A 20531-nucleotide genomic window follows, 5' to 3' on the forward strand; every position below is an offset into this window, starting at 1 on the left:
TCATCACAGGTTTTCTAATGAATATGAAACTTTGCATTAGCATAAAAACGGAGAAGGCACCAAAACCTCAAAATAGAAAATAAAACTTGCAAATAAGGTTAAATGTGACAAAAAGATGTATTTTCAAGGTCAATCAAAGTTGACCTATCAAAGAATTATGTCAAGGTTTCCTTATTGATAAAGTTGTTGCGAAGTAGTAGTTTTTGCAGTTTTGAAAACGGAGATACTTTTGCAAGTAATTTTACGTCAAATGTTACATATCTGTAAAACTAGGTAAACTGATTATGTGTAGAATATTATTGAAATGAAGAAGACTCCGTATTGTTCAAAAACTGTGCAAATGCATTCTCGTTTTTTATTCAACGTTCAGCCAATTTTGCAATGTACATTTTTTGACTCGCTTGCTTGTTGGGTTCGATGTGTATATAAGTGAAACAATTGTTCGTTAAAGAGAAAAATAAATGAAATAAAAATCTTTCCCAATAATTTTTTTTGTTGTTTGGTAGTCCCGTTATTTTTCAATTGTTTTAATAATTCTTTAAATAAATATAAATGAAATATCTGAAGAATTTTTGTAATACACTTTAACGATATTCAGAATTTATTTAAAGTTCAAGTTCATCACCAAGTCTTAATAGTGATATTTTTTTTTTAATTGTGCATTTCTGAAGTTTTTTTGATACACATCAAGAAATCTTAACGATTTGTTTAAATTTACTCAAGTTCAAGTTCATCACCAGTTCTTGACGGTGATTTTCTTTTTTAAATTTTATGTGCATTTTTAAAATATTTTTTTCATCACAAATTTTTCTCCGATTTCTTTTTTTGTTCAAGTTCAAGTTCATCACCAAGTCTTAACGGTGTTTTTTTTTTTAAATTGTGCATTTCTGAAGATTTTTTATTCACGTCACGAATTTCTGAACGATTTGTTTAAATTGATTCAAGTTCAAGACGGTGATTTTTTTTTTAATTTTTATGTGCATTTTTAAAATATGTTTTCATCACAAATTTTTCTCCGATTTCTTTTTTTTTCAAGTTCAAGTACCAAAATAATTGTCTGAATTTCTGAAGAAAATTCGAAATTTTAACGGATTTTTTGTGTGTTTTATCCCTATAGCTACGGTTGATTTTAGATAGACTACTGTTTTCGAGGTGTATGAGGCGTAGGGTATCACATCCTAACCATCGTTATCATAGCGCAATCTCATTGCCTGAGCCTCGCACAAGAAACATACGATCCATTTCTGCCTCAATCGTCTTGAATTCCGTCAGATTTGGTTACATTCTTCAAGTTCAAGTTCAGAAACTATTCTCTAAATTTCTGAAGAAAATTCGAAATTTTAGCAGATTTTTTGTGTGTTATCCCCTAAAGCTACGGTTGATTTTTAGATAGACTACAGTTTTCGAGGTGTATGAAGCGTAGGGTATCACATCCTAACCATCGTTATCATAACGCAATCTCATTGCCTGAGCCTCGCACAAGAAACATCCAAGCACCGATCCATTTCTGCCTCAATCGTCTCGAATTCTGTCAGATTTGGTTACATTCTTCAAGTTCAAGTTCAGAAACTATTCTCCAAATTTCTGAAGAAAATTCGATTTTTTAGCAGATTTTTTGTGTGTTATCCCCTATAGCTACGGTTAAATGTGACCTGGCAGTTGAAGAAATTCCTCACCACCAGTCCAATCCTGGCCTACCCAGACTTCAGCAAGCCTTTCTTATTGGACACTGATGCCTGTGACGAGGGGAAACGGAGCCGTTCTTTTGCAGGCTTATAATGGCATGAAAGAGGAGTCTGTTATTGCCTGCTGAACTCTCAGCAAGGTAGAAAGACGATACGGTGTCACTCGGAATGAAGAACTTCTTGCTTTTGTCACTTACCTGCGTCAATTCAAACACTACCTTTATGGGAAAAACTACTTCCCCCCTTCATCCAACGAAGTAATACTGTCCATATACCTTGCTGGAATACAGACGAGTTGAGGAAGGCTCAACATACCGATCCATTGCTGGCCTCTGTCATGATGTGGAAGGAAACCGGTCAAAAAAAGAGAGCTGTCAACAGTGAGTGCTGTGGACGTTGTGACAAAAGAATACTGGTTCCAGTGGGATCAGTTGGAGCTGCACAATGGTGTTTTCTACAGACGATGGAAAGACTGCTGTTGGTTCCTACGGCACTGCAAGATGAGGTAATGGAACTAGCACATGATGGACCTGATGGTGGTCATTTGGACAGCAATAAAACATTTCAGAAGGTCTGGAGCAAGTATTTATGGATAGGATGCGCTAGTGATGTCAAGGTATATGGGTCCGTCAGTGTCCAAAGTGCCCTATAAAGAAGTCACCAAATCCCAAGCGGTTTTTTTTTTATGTTTTCGCCTATAGCTGCAGTTGGTTCAAGTTATCGGCGGAACGAGCGTCATTCATGCTTAAATGCTGGGCTCTGGCTACATTTCTGCACGCATTTCACATCTGAAGCACGTGAAACAGAGCTGCGACAACACGGAAAGCGTTATCAGCAGAAATGGATCGTTGTTTGGATGTTTCTTGTGCGACGAGCTGATTATTAATTTGCGCTATGATAACAACATCGAAAACATTAATCGATGTCAAACTTACCGCAGGCTATAGGCAATTACAAAAAAAATCGGCTAAAATTTCGAATTTTCTTCTGAAATTCAGAAAATATTTTCTGAACTTGAAGAATGTAACCAAATCTGACAGAATTCGAGACGATTGAGGCAGAAAATGGATCGTTGCTTGGATGTTTCTTGTGCGAGGCTCAGGCAATGAAATTGCGCTATGATAACGATGGTTAGGATGTGATACCCTACGCCTCATACACCTCGAAAACAGTAGCCTATCTAAAATCGACCGTAGCTATAGGGGATAACACACAAAAAATCTGCTAAAATTTCAAATTTTCTTCAGAAAATTAGAGAATAGTTTCTGAACTTGAACTTGAAGAATGTAACCAAATCTGACAGAATTCGAGACGATTGAGTCAGAAATGGATCGTTTGCTTGGATGTTTCTTGTGCGAGGCTCAGGCAATGAGATTGCGCTATGATAACGATGGTTAGGATGTGATACCCTACGCCTCATACACCTCGAAAACAGTAGCCTATCTAAAATCGACCGTAGCTATAGGGGATAACACACAAAAAATCTGCTAAAATTTCAAATTTTCTTCAGAAATTTAGAGAATAGTTTCTGAACTTGAACTTGAAGAATGTAACCAAATCTGACAGAATTCGAGACGATTGAGTCAGAAATGGATCGTTTGCTTGGATGTTTCTTGTGCGAGGCTCAGGCAATGAGATTGCGCTATGATAACGATGGTTAGGATGTGATACCCTACGCCTCATACACCTCGAAAACAGTAGCCTATCTAAAATCGACCGTAGCTATAGGGGATAACACACAAAAAATCTGCTAAAATTTCAAATTTTCTTCAGAAATTTAGAGAATAGTTTCTGAACTTGAACTTGAAGAATGTAACCAAATCTGACAGAATTCGAGACGTTTGAGTCAGAAATGGATCGTTGCTTGGATGTTTTCTTGTGCGAGGCTCAGGCAATGAGATTGCGCTATGATAACGATGGTTAGGATGTGATACCCTACGCCTCATACACCTCGAAAACAGTAGCCTATCTAAAATCGACCGTAGCTATAGGGGATAACACACAAAAAATCTGCTAAAATTTCAAATTTTCTTCAGAAATTTAGAGAATAGTTTCTGAACTTGAACTTGAAGAATGTAACCAAATCTGACAGAATTCGAGACGTTTGAGTCAGAAATGGATCGTTGCTTGGATGTTTCTTGTGCGAGGCTCAGGCAATGAGATTGCGCTATGATAACGATGGTTAGGATGTGATACCCTACGCCTCATACACCTCGAAAACAGTAGCCTATCTAAAATCGACCGTAGCTATAGGGGATAACACACAAAAAATCTGCTAAAATTTCAAATTTTCTTCAGAAATTTAGAGAATAGTTTCTGAACTTGAACTTGAAGAATGTAACCAAATCTGACAGAATTCGAGACGTTTGAGTCAGAAATGGATCGTTGCTTGGATGTTTCTTGTGCGAGGCTCAGGCAATGAGATTGCGCTATGATAACGATGGTTAGGATGTGATACCCTACGCCTCATACACCTCGAAAACAGTAGTCTATCTAAAATCGACCGTAGCTATAGGGGATAACACACAAAAAATCTGCTAAAATTTCAAATTTTCTTCAGAAAATTAGAGAATAGTTTCTGAACTTGAACTTGAAGAATGTAACCAAATCTGACAGAATTCGAGACGATTGAGGCAGAAAATGGATCGTTGCTTGGATGTTTCTTGTGCGAGGCTCAGGCAATGAAATTGCGCTATGATAACGATGGTTAGGATGTGATACCCTACGCCTCATACACCTCGAAAACAGTAGTCTATCTAAAATCGACCGTAGCTATAGGGGATAACACACAAAAAATCTGCTAAAATTTCAAATTTTCTTCAGAAATTTAGAGAATAGTTTCTGAACTTGAACTTGAAGAATGTAACCAAATCTGACAGAATTCGAGACGTTTGAGTCAGAAATGGATCGTTGCTTGGATGTTTCTTGTGCGAGGCTCAGGCAATGAGATTGCGCTATGATAACGATGGTTAGGATGTGATACCCTACGCCTCATACACCTCGAAAACAGTAGTCTATCTAAAATCGACCGTAGCTATAGGGGATAACACACAAAAAATCTGCTAAAATTTCAAATTTTCTTCAGAAAATTAGAGAATAGTTTCTGAACTTGAACTTGAAGAATGTAACCAAATCTGACAGAATTCGAGACGTTTGAGTCAGAAATGGATCGTTGCTTGGATGTTTCTTGTGCGAGGCTCAGGCAATGAGATTGCGCTATGATAACGATTGGTTAGGATGTGATACCCTACGCCTCATACACCTCTAAAACAGTAGCCTATCTAAAATCGACCGTAGCTATTAGGGGATAACACACAAAAAATCTGCTAAAATTATGAATTTTCTTCAGAAATTTAGAGAATAGTTTCTGAACTTGAACTTGAAGAATGTAACCAAATCTGACAGAATTCGAGACGTTTGAGTCAGAAATGGATCGTTGCTTGGATGTTTCTTGTGCGAGGCTCAGGCAATGAGATTGCGCTATGATAACGATGATTGGATGTGATACCCTACGCCTCATACACCTCGAAAACAGTAGCCTATCTAAAATCGACCGTAGCTATTAGGGGATAACACACAAAAAATCTGCTAAAATTATGAATTTTCTTCAGAAATTTAGAGAATAGTTTCTGAACTTGAACTTGTAGAATGTAACCAAATCTGACGGAATTCGAGACGATTGAGGCAGAAATGGATCGTTGCTTGGATGTTTCTTGTGCGAGGCTCAGGCCCAATGAGATTGCGCTATGATAACGATGGTTAGGATACCTCATACACCTCGAAAACAGTAGTCTATCTAAAATCAACCGTAGCTATAGGGATTAAACACACAAAAAATCCGTTAAAATTTCGAATTTTCTTCAGAAATTCAGACAATTATTTTTGAACTTGAACTTGAAAAAAAATAAACAAATCGGAGAAAAATTCGTGATGAAAAAATATTTAAAGAATGCACATACAATTTAAAAAAAAAAATCACCGTCAAGAACTGGTGATGAACTTGAACTTGAATCAATTTAAACAAATCGTTAAGAATTTCGTGACGTGAATAAAAAATCTTCAGAAATGCACAATTTAAAAAAAAAAATCACCGTTAAGACTTGGTGATGAACTTGAACTTGAACAAAAAAAGAAATCGGAAAAAAATTGATAAAAAATATTTTAAAAATGCACATAAAATTTAAAAAAGAAAATCACCGTCAAGAACTGGTGATGAACTTGAACTTGAATAAATTTAAACAAATCGTTAAGATTTCTTGATGTGTATCAAAAAAACTTTAGAAATGCACAATTAAAAAAAAAAATCACTATTAAGACTTGGTGATGAACTTGAACTTAAAAAAAATTCTGAATATCGTTAAAGTGTATTACAAAAATTCTTCAGATATTTCATTTATATTTATTTAAAGAATTATTAAAACAATTGAAAAATAACGGGACTACCAAACAACAAAAAAATTATTGGGAAAGATTTTTATTTCATTTGTTTTTCTCTTTAACGAACAATTGTTTCACTTATATACACATCGAACCCAACAAGCAAGCGAGTCAAAAAATGTACATTGCAAAATTGGCTGAACGTTGAATAAAAAACGAGAATGCATTTGCACAGTTTTTGAACAATACGGAGTCTTCTTCATTTCAATAATATTCTACACATAATCAGTGTACTTAGTTTTACAGATATGTAACATTTGACGTAAAATTACTTGCAAAAGTATCTCCGTTTTCAAAACTGCAAAAACTACTACTTCGCAACAACTTTATCAATAAGGAAACCTTGACATAATTCTTTGATAGGTCAACTTTGATTGACCTTGAAAATACATCTTTTTGTCACATTTAACCTTATTTGCAAGTTTTATTTTCTATTTTGAGGTTTTGGTGCCTTCTCCGTTTTTATGCTAATGCAAAGTTTCATATTCATTAGAAAACCTGTGATGATTATAATGATGTGTCAGTACATGGCAGTAAGACAATGACCAACCCTTTCCCACCAATGTTTTCAATTAGCAAATTTTGTATGAATAATTTGAAAGAAAAAACCCTTAACTGAACAGTGTCTTCCTGAAATGACATCACATTAACAGCGTTAGTCCGGAAAAGCATGGAAACTTTTAAATTTAAAGAAGTGCACATTTGCAAAATCAGATTAACACAAAGAGTGTTATTAAATGTGTAGTTTTCCTACATTTCACAAAGTTGCGCAAAAGAATTCCTCAGAAAAATTCATTGCACATACCCTTTAAGTAAGAAAGAAAGTCAGTCTACGGTTTGAAGTCATCAAATGATTTAAGCTTAGGAATACAGACACGTATGAAGTCTTAAAAGATGTTTGACAAAATGTGAAATATGTTTGCCCATTAATGAAAACGAATGCCCGATCAACTCCTTACTAATGGTTTAGATGAAATTGAATGAACAACTCGATACTTTTAATATGAATGCATCTTTGATAGGGACGAGTGAAGCTAAAATGCGTTAGAATGCTTGTATAGTGAAATAGAATGAATCATTTTGATTGTCGAATGCCGATCTGCGTGATCTTCAATTTCAACCTAAATCGAATGAACCAGGCGTTAAATTGAAGATATTTCGTTTATGAGCAATTCAAAGAAAAATCTGCAACAATAGTTATTAACAAATTTCTCAAACAATTTCACAGCCCTACTCAAATACGTCCGAGTACTGCAAAAAAGAAAGAAATCAAGTTTTGGCTATAATGAGATCTTTCACATATCACCCAAATACTTGGAGAAAATGACAACAACTACTCATTCTTCTCTTGTGATTGATAAAGTGTAAGTGAATCATGTTCTTGGCTATTATGTATCAGGATATTTGTCACACATCACTAAATCTCCAACTGCAGTCTTAGAACACCAGGCACTACTCATAAGATTCCTCTCTTATGATTGGTTGAAACAGTCACAAAGCAAATCAAGTTCTGGGTTATTAAAATTTGTATCACAAATCACTAAACCTCCAACTACATACTTAACAGGTTATTAGCTACTCATACGGTTCTCCTAAGATTGATCCAAAAAGTCCAAAACCAATCATGTCCCTGGCTATCAGATTTCTAAGCTATCAGTTGAACGCCAACTATAGAACAATAAACTTACATGTCGAGACGAAACTGTTACCTAACAATACGTTTCTTCTCGTATTTATGATATAAAAGAAAGGACAAATTCAAGTTCTGGGCCATCAAAACATGTCACAAATCAAAAGACTTCCAAGCGGAATATTTTTCTTTTATGAAAACTCATGTTCTGGGGAATCAGATGATCACACATCACTTAATCTCAAACCGAAGAATTAGAGGGAACAAGAAGCACTACTCTCTTATGATTGATCCAAACAGTCAAAAAGCAAATCAAGTTCTGGGCATTCAAGATTTCTGTCATTAATCAATAATAACCTTCAAGAGCAGACTCAGCAGGCCATTAGCTACTCCTCAGGTTCTTCTCTTATGATGAGTGATCAAAAAGTCCCAAAAAAGATATCACATTCCTGGCTATCAGATATTAGTTGAAACTTCAACTATAGACTTAAATGTAGGGACAAGGCAGTTAGCTACTTCCAATAAACCAATCACAGAATTAGATAGACCATACTACTTGTTCTTCTCTTATGAATGATCCAAAAGTAAAAGAAAACTCATGTTCTCGGGGTATCGGAGTTGTCGCACCTACATAAATCTCCATCTGCAGACTTAGAGAGATCAGGCACTACTTAAAAAATTCCTCTCTTAAGACTGATCGAAAAAGCATAAACCTATCAAGTTTCTTGTCACAAATCACTAAACCTCCAACTGGAGACTTAAAAAGACCAGTAACTACTCATTCTTCTCTTATGAATGATCCACAAAGTAAAAGAAAACTCATACTGGGGCATCAGATTTTATCACATTCACAGGAGGCCATTGGAAAGTGTATAAAAAAAAATATTAAAAAAAAAATCTCGGGGATGTTCGGGGATGTGCTGCTATCACACTTTCGCAGACTGCTTTACCTGGCAGTTGATTTTTCCGTATGTGTCCCCCGAGGTGCTGGTAGATCGCCTGTTTCTCTTCTCCTTGTCCATGGCTTACGTATTTTCAGACGCACTGTTTAAAATTCAAAACAGACAGACGTTTCTGCACTGCAATCAAATACACGCCTTTCGGAGCATTCAAATCCACTTGAAATTGGGTGGGCCAAAAAATTGGGTACTTTATGTCCCGTTTTTTTTTTTTTAGGGGGGGGGGGGATTTGAACAATTCTTTTCTTATTTTGTGGGCTTTCTGAGGATTGGAGCAATCTGAGGATTGGACTGCACACAAAAGGATGGGAAATTAAAATTATCCCCACCCAGTCATGCTTTTTTCATTAAAGTTTCTTATTTTGTCTGTGTTTTTGATTCTTGATTTTTTTTTCTCAGCAAAAGGGAAGGTGGAAGGAAGAGGCTTCATGGCCCCTGTTGCTTCATGGCCCCTGTTGCGCCCCATCCCTACAACATTGCTTTGTGCTTTTGAAATTTTGTTGAATGTTATAAAAAATAAAAATGAAAAATGAAAGACCTGCAGTTGATGTGCTTGGCTTCCCCTTAAAAAACAACAACGTAGAAAGACCAGTGTTGTGAAGTGTGCACATGGTACCGTATTACATCAATACAAACAGGAAATGAAAGGTACAATAGGTTTCACACGACATACACGCGTAGTGCTCTGGGATATTGAAACCATCAGTAATTTGCAAACTAATTGCTTTGACTCAAATATTTGTAAATCTTCAAGTCATTTTTTAAAAATGTAGTAGCCATGACCTTTGTGCGACCATGACTACTAGGCTTTTTGGGCTCCATTTGTAACTTTTTAGCTGTCAAAGGAATGACATGAAAATAAATTGCTGGATTGGGGGAGGAAATACATGGAAATAAAGGGGAAACCAGCACACTTATTTTGGGTGTTTGGGCATCAATTTTAGATTTTGTTTTTTTCATTGTGTTTTGGGTTTTTTTTTGGGGGGGGGGGGGGAATCTGAAATTTCTATATCTGAGCTTGTGTGGCTTTGAAGGATGGGAAATGAAAATGTCTCTTTTTCGTGAAATTTCCAAAGCATTTCTTTTTTTCCTGTGTTTTTGCTTTTTTTTCTTTCATTCTTGGCAGGGGGAGGGCTGGGAGGTTGGTCCCTTTTGCCCCCAGATCCTTCATTGGTAACATGCTTTCATGATTTTAAATTTTTTGCTTAACATTAATTAAAAAAAAAAAAAAAAATTCCAAAAATACCGTGCCCGCAGTTGACGTGCCTGGCTTGCCCTTTAAAAAACACTTTTTAATGTAAATTTATTCACTTCTTCCCCCCACTTAGTTGTTTAAATAAGCAGGGGGGGGGGGGAGAGGTAAAATAAATTGTTTAAAAAGTTTTTGTAAAAGTTTATTTGAATACCCATTCAATTTGAATTGAATGGGTATTCAATTCAATTTTATAAAAGTGAACTCATCTACTTGTGAAAAATGAAGATCAGTAACAGATCCAAAGGAAAGAAAATAAGCAGAACCTTACCTGCTGGGCGCCCAGCTTCCTGCCACCTGATGACGGGTCTTTGCAAACATCTGAGTAAATTGAAACAAATTTAGGCAAGAAATTTTGAATTGCAAAGTTTTTTTTACGTTTTCGGAAACATGTCTGATCTATTAGAAGAGAAATCATCACGTTTCCAAAATATATCACTCTCTCAGGAATAAATCAAATAAATACTGTTTTCGGTCAAGTGTCAAAACATATATATAATTTCAATTTTCCAGTGATTTTGTTTGAAACTTTTATTTTCTTTCAAACTTGATTCCAGCTATTAATGGTTTGCACCTCGTGTGAGTAGCACTAACTATTTCCTCATAATAATGGAATTGACACGTGATGTGGTGTGATGTTAGGCGATAGGCAGCAGCGATAGTGACTTGTGAATATGACTCATACATAAAGGGTTCACTGGTAACATCTCCCATGCGTACTACTGGTGCGTGTCAAATTTCAACCAATAAATCGGTTTGGGCATTCTCCCACAAAATTCCACATTTAGCGAGACACTAGGCAGAGTGTCTTAAAACCTTGCAGAAAACACCCGCACATGGCAGCCTCCTTCCCGAAATTATTTCAAGGTAAACGCAATAGGTTTGTGTAGTGGTCTGCCAAATAGTCCAAAGCCCCAATCTACCGGGGGTTATTGGTCCAAAAATAAACTAGGGTTCTTTTATTTCATCATTTGATACAACAGTGTTTGAAGTTCTTTAGTCCTAAATTTCATTACAGTCAAAAGCTTTGGTAGTCCAAATTTAGTCCAATTTATTACCTGAAGGACAGTAAACAATTCGGCTAATCCAAACCATTTTTGTGTGCAAATAATGCTTGTAAGTTTTGGCAATGGAAGTTAAAAAAATATATTTTCTTTCTTCATTCTTCCGAAAGAAAATTCTTTTTTTTTTACTATATCTTCATCATGTGAAGAGTAATAAGAACACAAGTACACAATTTTGGAGTACTATTGGTAGAAAGAGCCGCCTACCACGCTGAGAACGCCAAAAAAGGTGGAAAGGAAAAACGATATGGGAATCTCAAAACAATACAAAAATGTAATATACTACACAAAATGCATTAAGTATGCAATCAGACCAATAAACGGGTCGCAGTATCATGTTTTACTGTACCAACAACGATAAACCATACTTTTACACTTGATGCTCGCAAATTGGCATCGACCAGGAATGGCCGTGTAGAAAATTGCGGAACGAAGTCCGCTTAAATACGCAAACAGTACTCACGGGCGAGAGTCGCGCTGAGGGCAAGTGCCTAGTCTTAACCATGTGTGTCGCGCTAATGAGGGATCAAAATGAATCGCTATGGAAGCGAATGATGGGGTTTGGCAAAACACTGAACTTGTCCCCAAGGAAGACGGACTGAATGAAATATTCATCCATCTCCAATCGACCACCCTACTATGGAAATGTATGCCATCTGGGCAAATGATTGGCCAGAAGGAAGACGTGGGCCAGTGTGGTACGACTTATGTGCCGGTGGCATTGTCAGAGAGAATTCTTTTGAAGACCTGTATAATCAAGGATACTGGAGGACAAAAATAATTAATTTCGCCCGACCAATTCTGAGAGAATGCATCGACTTCAGCCACGCCTTTACACCAAAACCTTGAGTTAAACCGCGTGAATTTAGCGTTATGGTTGATGGCGCAACGGTCAATAGTGCGAGGACCCCATAGACTATCTATAAACCGAAATGATCCCCGGTCGATAGACCAGTCGTCGAAGTCTTGAAATCGAATGATTTCATCGGCGAGTTTGTTCTCGTTTCAAGGTAGCCACTCGGGTAACAAGACGCAATTGAATTCGTCGGCCATGTGAAATATTGATTTTGCGAGTTCATGCAAGTTGGGTTTGGGGCTGCCACACTGAATGATAATTGGGACACTGGAATTGTCGGTAAACCATTTGACGTTCTGGCCCGTCACTGCTTTTTGCAACTGCTTAAGTACGTGACTTACTGCGGCTAGTTCGCGCCAAGTAGAACTTTTTCGTTGCTCTACTGGGGACCAGGGTGCTTATTCACAAAGCACCCGTAAATGTTTGCGTTGCGGGGACCCGTAAGTGGAAGTTAAGGGCACGTAAGACTTGCGTTAAGTGGTATTCACGAAGCACCCTTAGAGTTCCCTTAGTGGACCCGCATGTTGCGGGCACTCGCAACTAATTGGTTGAACATAAAAAAAACACATGCCAAGACATTTTATCCCATTTCAGAGTTCTTGCTCGTTGTAAAAATTACAGGCAGAGTCGATTAAAGATTAACTTGTCTTTGTTTTCTTAGCAAACAATCAACACCAATCAAGCATGTCTTTAAGAGCATGTTCTTCCACTCATTTAAAGAAAATTAAAAATGAATCACTAAAATTTACCAATGCTTTCAGAAGTTATGCATGTGTTACAAACGTAGCCCATTTTTATAGCTGTCCTTGAATGTCATTGGAAGCTATTGAGTTTAGTGAGAATCATATTACAGACAAACTTTAAAATGCCAACAAGACTTTAAAGGAAACACGCAGTGGAAATTCAGCTCATCTTGTTCTCTTGCACATTATTATGTGTCACAACAATACATACAAGATCGTAATACTTGTTTTCGTTGGAAGTGACAAGAAAGTGGTAGTTTTTCAATTGTTAGCAAATCCTTTCATCAAATACAATCGCATGTAATGGGCGCCATTTTGCTTTTGTCGCACAAGAAACTCCTTGTCAAAAGTGCATATGAACAGTACAAACATAATTCCTTCAAAGTCACCCACAAAAAAAAGCTTCGAAAAAACTAGTGGCAACTGCTAGTGTCCAAACAAGCTGTTTAACATGATAAGCAAGTAAAAAGTGGAACTTACTGCAAGAAAATAAAGAAAGTTTGATAGATACACAAAGCTGTAGAGACACTTTTGTTCTGCTTTGAATGATATCACGCTGTGGCTCATGAATATGGACATTTTCAATAGCATAAAAATTGAAATGTTGAAATTTCTCCCTTTTACTACTACAAAAGAAGGTTGAAAGTCATAGTAACATGGCAAGAAATTTGTTTTAAATCTATTTAAGTCATACAAATCTTTTTGCAGGTTCCCTTTAATAATTGAACTCAAGACAGAAACCACTGTCAGAATGTATGCTTTCAATATATAAGAAACAAGTTAGCTCTATTTTTTTTTTTATTGATGGTGATTTTTGTATCCTTTCCCATGCTCTCGTTCATTCAGTGGAGGTGGGAAAGTCCACGTTTCATTGTACTCAATGGGTGTTCAGTTTGCATCACGTGATGAATGGTAAACAAGTTTGTGATCGTTTTATTGAAACAGACATAACTTAGGATTAGACTGTGCAATTTAAGTGAAATGTTCACACTTAAAATCCCATAAGATGTATTTCGTCCCATAAAAAAATACAAAGGGCGGCAGTCGCTTCCCAAAAGTGGAGGACATACCTATTACGGCATGGAGCGGGCCCCGAAAGTTTTTGGATTCTAGATGCTTGCTCTGTGGTGCGATCTGAGGCAATTTCTGAGCACTCAAACCACTTTTGTGGGCAAAAGATAATCTTTTAAACATCATTTTTTGAGTTTGGAGTCATTGAATCAGCTACTATAGAATCATTAAGGAAGGCTACAACTTTTATTCGGGGATAGAAAAAGTGGGGGGGGGGGGGGGGCAACGATATGATATCCGCCACTTAAAAAAAAAAAAGTGGGGGAGGACTTGTCCCCCACCGATTGACGCCCATGAAAATGGAACGCGCCAAATATTTTGAACACATTTTCCAAATTCGGTCACTTTCTTTTTAACTCATCCTATAGTTGGTTCAACCGGTCATGGAAGATGAACCGGCACGTCGATTCAGTTCGTAGATCCAAAATACATGCCAAGAGTGCCGCCATTGTGACAATCGAGATGATCCACGCAAGTTATGGTGTGCTTGCGGGACGTCTGGAGGTCCCGCAAATTTACGGGTGGTTTACGGGCACACGCAGATTTAAGGGGGCTTCGTGAATAACCCGCAAGTGCTTAAGTGAGGGTTGCGGGGAAGTTGCGCGCCCGCAAGCATTTACGGGTGCTTTGTGAATAAGGACCCAGGTACCGTGTACTTAAAAGTAAGGGTGACCTTCGACGTAACCACCGTAGCCCGTGTCGCTTGCATCGGAATAGATAGTCAAAGAGTGGACTAGCCTGCCTCGTATGGTAAAACCATTCAGGGACTGTAATTGCTGAGTTCCGAAACGGCGTCAGCAGGGAGAACAAATGAATCGGACCAAGAGTGACGCGAATCAATGGCGCGGTAGCAACAAACGTGTCTTAAATCTAGCGACTGGACCGAGTGCTAATGAGGATGAAATTATGTGACCGGTAAATCGCGCTAAGTCTCGTACGGGAATGGCTTGGTTGGACTGGTGGGAATCCAGCACGGATGAAATGAACGTGAGAATCTTGTGAATTTTGCTTTGTGGTACCTGAAAGCGAAATGCGTCGGAGTTGATGGTATGACCCAAGTACTGAATTGTTTTAGTGGGTGACCAGACACATTTTGTTTTGCTAGGAACGAATCCGCTGCAGGTTATGAGGTTGCGCACAAAGGAAACATTGGCAGAAGCTGACTCAAAGTCGGGGGAGACAATGAGTCCGTCGTCGATGTACATATGGGCCACGATACCGTTTTGATGGCAATGGTGCACTATAGGCCTGTTTAATTTGGTGAATAAGTGACAGGCGCTACTTAAACCGAAAAGAAGAACAGTAAAGGTATAATATCGGGTGACTGAATCGTTATGATGCCAAGAGAAACCAAGATATTTTTGATGAGATGGGAAGATATCGACGTGATGGTAACCCAACTCAAGATCAAAAGAAAAGTAGTACTGATTGTAATCGAGTGACGGAGCGATGTGGTGGGATCTTCGTACTTGAATTTCTCTTTCCAAATGTACTTATTCCGGTGTCGTAGGTCAAGCACTAATCGCAACTTTTTACCTTCTGCGACAGTCAAAGGATTGCAGCAGTATGGGGTAACAGTGCATTGCGTGATACAATTCTTTGCGAGCAAATCCGCGATGGCAGTTTCCACAAATTGTGCATGGGATAGACTTGACTTATTGTTTGACAAAACAGCAAGAGGAGGAGTGACATAAAATGGAATCTTGTATCCATCTGAAATAACCTCTTGTACAAAAATACTACACTTAAGTATGTCTCGCCAAAATAAGAAGCGAGGTTTCAGCTTACCCTTTACACCGGATGGGACAGGAGTAGTTGAGTCCTGCTCTTCCCAGTCCCTATGCTGTGGTGGTATCAGTGGCTGAAGGTTGTGACCGGCACTGAGGCTGTTGGAGGGCCCGAAGAGAGGGGCAGTTGGATCGGATATGTCCTGCGATTCCGCACTGGAAACAGGACCGGAAATCTTGACGATATGTGTACCGGCTGTAGGTACGAAAAGAACTCGCAGCAGGGTAAGGACGTACAGGATTGCGAGCCTTGGCCTTGGACTTCTTAGCGGCTTCTGATTTCTTGCTGGTCGCCATTTTCTCCGCCTTTCTGAGTCGTTTCTCATCGTCCGAGTCGTCGGCTTAATTGTCGGTGACGTATTCTTTAACCGTGGCCCAACCTTGGGAAGAACGATCGGCCAACCTGATCAGCTTCTGCCGCTGTTTGATTTCAATGCTGGCTTGCTTGAGGGCCTCTCTGGCTGCGTTGACGTCTCCGGCGTCTAACGATGCTAAGGCCGAGTCAATTAGGCTGGAGAGCTTTTCTTCGTGGCGAAACTGGTCCTTGTTACCGTCGCTTTTAAAGTCTGGTGGACTGTCGGGCAAGGGTACGCTGCCTCTTAAAGGCTGAATCTACTTTACTGTCTATCGAGTTAGCCAACGATCTGATGGCCGATAGTATCTCTTGATTTGCATTATCAGGTTAGGATTCATATTGCACGGAGAACAAAATGCGCATGTCAGCGAGATAAGGTTGCTCAACCGAGAATGAAGTTGAATAGGCAACTTGGCGTTTATAAGAAATGGCGTCACAAAGAGTTACGTGACAAAGCGCGCAAGGAATTTGCGCACTGCACCTGTCTTGCGGTAACGTCACATTCATGAAGGGGCTATTTGAATAAGCACAAGGATCTGTATATATAAAACAATATTAAACGGCTTTAAATTGTGAAATGGAAGCTACTGTTTTTCACACTGGAAATTTAGAATTTCGTCGAGTCGACACTTTTTAATGTTAATTTATTCCACTCCCCCCACTTATTTAAACAACTATCCCATTCAATTCAATTTTATAAAGTGAACTCATCTACTTGTGAAAAATGAAGATCAGTAACAGATCCAGAGGAAAGAAAATAAGCAGAACCTTACCTGCTGGGCGCCCAGCTTCCTGCCACCTGATGACGGGTCTTTGCAAACATTTGCGTCAATTGAAACAAATTAAGGCAAGAAATCATGAATCGCAAAGTTTTTTTTACATTTTCCAAAATATATCACTCTCTCAGGAATAAATAAAATAAATACTGTCTTCGGTCAAGTGTCAAAACATATATATAATTTCAATTTTCCAGTGATTTTGTTTGAAACTTTTATTTTCTTTCAAACTTGATTCCAGCTATTAATGGTTTGCACCTCGTGTGAGTAGCACTAACTATTTACTCATGATTATGGAATTGACACGTGATGTGGTGTGATGTTAGGCGATAGGCAGCAGCGATAGTGACTTGTGAATATGACTCATACATAAAGGGTTCACTGGTAACATCTCCCATGCGTACTACTGGTGCGTGTCAAATTTCAACCAATAAATCCGCATGGGCATTTTCCCACAAAATTCCACATTTAGCGAGACACTAGCAGAGTGTTTTAAAACCTTGCTGAAAACACCCGCACATGGCAGCCTCTCGACTAATAGGAACCGCTAAACTGTCCCAGGTATTAGTTTATGGCTATGTATTTATGATGTTTTTAAACACAAGAGAATGTGGACATGTATAAACCTGCAACTGTAAATGTATAATGCGCCCCCCCCCACACATACCTCAATTATTCTATGAAAATTAATCTGCAATCTCAATCTGATAACAAAATTATTTTACGTACCTGCATCCTCCTCTTCACTTGATGATTCATCAGCCAAAACACCTTGAAATAGAATAAAAGTTGTCCTTTGGTATTAGTGGCATATAATACCCTTTGAAGGCTCTTATTAAACATAATGTAGGAATAGACAGTGGGCATTGGAAAGAATCATTCGAAGGAGGTAAAATGTGACCTTCTCGTACAAAAGATGATGCACCTTGGAACAGGTTGAATGGAAAAAGGGCCCAAAATGCTGTGGGCTAATTTTTAACTTGATGATTTTTAAATCCAGAACATATTAATATAACTATAATAAAGTATCTTCGACGATTTGTTCAGATATTAGGTCCCTTTGTGGACATTTGCTCTTCTAAAACTGGCACTTTCTCTGTTTTCCACTTTTCAACAGGACATGAACTTCAAAACAGCATTCTTCCCGAAATTATTCCAAGGTAAACACCATACATTTGTGTAGTGGTCTGCCAAATAGTCCAAAGCCCCAATCTACCGGGGGGGTTATTGGTCCAAAAATAAACTAAGGTTCTTTTATCTGATCATTTGATACAACAGTGTTTAAGGTTCTTTAGTCCTAAATTTCATTACAGTCAAAAGCTTTGGTAGTCCAAATTTAGTCCAATTAATTACCTGAAGGACCGATTGTCCAAATGGAAAACAAGGTTTCTACTGTCCAAAGACTAATTATTCTAAAATGAATTAGGGCCAATAAATAGAAATTTAAAATATCACTTTTTATTGCCTATTCAGATTGTTGAATCTTATCGTCACTCTGGACTACAAACTTTAGTGTCAATTTGGGCTTTTGAACACTTTTGTCATATTTCAAAATGAAACCACAATTTAAAAGGAAAAACATATTTGCAATAATATGCAAATATCTCAGGTCCATCCATATTCCCAGAAAAGTCCCAGGTCACAGTATGGGAATCCTAATTAATGCACCTAATGGTTCCTTACCTTCCAAATCAATATCATCAAGTTTTCGGCCAGACAGTTTTGCTATCTTGCCTTTGTCTACAGCAAGAAGTAGCTTGCTGACTTTCGCAAGCTCTAGTGTCGACTCGTGTTGGCGGTAGAAGTCCCTGTGGACAGTTATGTCGTGGCACAGGTGCCTTGCTAGCCAGTCGAGCGCATTGCTGTTTAGGTCTATAATCTGAGACACCGTTGCAACATACTTTCTCAGCTTTGTGCTCGTTTCTGCAGGAGGCTCTTGCAGATTAGCCTGCTTGGCAACAGCAGTTAGGCAATCCCATCCTCTCACTTGTTTCAAGGAGTTTCGGGGGCGAGCAAATATATAGGGATTCGCATTATGCGCCCCAACTGCTTCACGGTTTTCCATCAAGACTTCCACTGGTCAGAAGCACAGGCACTGCGCGACCTCTCTTTCCCCTTATCTGTACCAGGTCGAGTCTGTATACAAATCAAATGGCACCAGAAACAAATCAAATGGCACCAGAAAAAGAATGACTTAGTTGAATGACTAAACAAATATGATACAATAAGCAATACATCCGTTAACTAGAGGATAGTTCCAAATTCTGGTAAACCCAAAGAAACTCTTATCCCCTTCAATACAATAGGATAACATACACATGAATATTGCCAAATTAAACTAAAAATGCCTGTAACATTTAGGTTTAATTCAGCTACTCCCCAAAAAAGAAACATTCCCATGTTTCAAACTGTCCAATACAATTAATACGTACTGAGCTTTCCCAGGTCAAACCTTTGCCATCAGATTCCTACCGAAGGCCAGTATTAACTTGTCACCCCTTACCACCATGGATATCTGATGATGGACCATTGCCGACGGAACATGCAAAATGGGCATGGCAGGTTATCTGAAGATTGGACCTCTTGACCGAAGGGAGGATTTCTGGCAACGATGATCTGACCCACACCAGTTGACAGCACCTCCATATTATGGTAGAAATTCCCTTTCAAACGGAGCCTCTCAAATTCAACAGTAGGTCGCCTGTTAGTTGACTTGGGCTCCTTGGCCTTGGCATGTTTTACCTCAGACTCATCAGCGTGCATATCTTTCATGTGCCTGGCTGCCTTGGAAACCAAACAGACAGGTGTGTGACCAGTCACAGGACCATGACTGTGTGGACCCATGTAGTGAGACATATGCCAATAACAGACAGGAGTGTAAAAGAAAACTCATGTTCTGGGGGTATCGGAGTTGTCGCACCTACATAAATCTCCATCTGCAGACTTAGAGAGATCAGGCACTACTTAAAAAATTCCTCTCTTAAGACTGATCGAAAAAGCATAAACCTATCAAGTTTCTTGTCACAAATCACTAAACCTCCAACTGGAGACTTAAAAAGACCAGTAACTACTCATCTCTTATGAATGATCCACAAAATAAAAGAAAACTCATACTGGGGCATCAGATTTTATCACATTCACAGGAGGCCATTGGAAAGTATAAAAAAAAAAAAAAAATTTAAAAAAATCGGGGATGTTCGGGGATGTGCTGCTATCACACTTTCGCAGACTGCTTTACCTGGCAGTTGATTTTTCCGTATGTGTCCCCCGAGGTGCTGGTAGATCGCCTGTTTCTCTTCTCCTGTCCATGGCTTACGTATTTTCAGACGCACTGTTTAAAATTCAAAACAGACAGACGTTTCTGCACTGCAATCAAATACACGCCTTTCGGAGCATTCAAATCCACTTGAAATTGGGTGGGGCCAAAAAATTGGGTACTTTATGTCCTGTTTTTTTAGGGGGGGGGGATTTGAACAATTCTTTTCTTATTTTGTGGGCTTTCTGAGGATTGGAGCAATCTGAGGATTGGATTTCTGGCAACGATGATCTGACCCACACCAGTTGACAGCACCTCCATATTATGGTAGAAATTCCCTTTCAAACGGAGCCTCTCAAATTCAACAGTATGTCGCCTGTTAGTTGACTTGGGCTCCTTGGCCTTTGCATGTTTCACCTCAGACTCACCAGCGTGCACATCTTTCATGTGCCTGGCTGCCTTGGAAACCATACTGCCACAAAAAAGACATGCTTGCCGCTTCTCGTATATTCTAGCCTGCCCTTTGGTGCCTTGTTGAGCTCATCTATACAAACAACCAACAACAAAAAAGCATGAAGTCTTTTGAGTTGTTGTAGTTTATTGTAGTAACAGTGAGACATGTATGTCAATAACAAATGGTTAGTGACCAGTTACAGGACC

The 20531-nt window shown here is 38.6% G+C and overlaps 1 protein-coding gene across 5 annotated transcripts; it reads right to left on the reverse strand.

Annotated features, from left to right (window-relative positions):
• Positions 1–6939: 6939 nt before the first annotated feature.
• LOC119722060 lies at positions 6940–20531 on the reverse strand. Of its 5 annotated transcripts, none has more exons than XR_005270398.1 (9): positions 20300–20439; positions 19854–19946; positions 19048–19395; positions 18299–18751; positions 17345–17386; positions 16613–16650; positions 15486–16375; positions 10235–10284; positions 6940–8796 (listed from the first exon to the last, which is right to left on the reverse strand). XR_005270398.1 is itself a non-coding variant. In XM_038192048.1 (7 exons), the coding sequence occupies exons 4-7, from the start codon at positions 18678–18680 to the stop codon at positions 8788–8790; spliced, it is 483 nt and encodes a 160-aa protein (XP_038047976.1). In that variant the 5' UTR covers positions 18681–18751; positions 19119–19395; positions 19854–19946; positions 20300–20531; the 3' UTR covers positions 6940–8787. The 5 variants fall into 5 exon arrangements, 1 of the variants encoding a protein (XP_038047976.1); XR_005270395.1 differs by having other exon boundaries at positions 19119–19395; positions 20300–20438; XR_005270396.1 differs by having other exon boundaries at positions 19119–19399; positions 20300–20438.

Source organism: Patiria miniata, unplaced genomic scaffold, assembly GCF_015706575.1.
Source record: "Patiria miniata isolate m_02_andy unplaced genomic scaffold, ASM1570657v1 HiC_scaffold_14, whole genome shotgun sequence".
NCBI lineage: Eukaryota > Metazoa > Echinodermata > Asteroidea > Valvatida > Asterinidae > Patiria > Patiria miniata.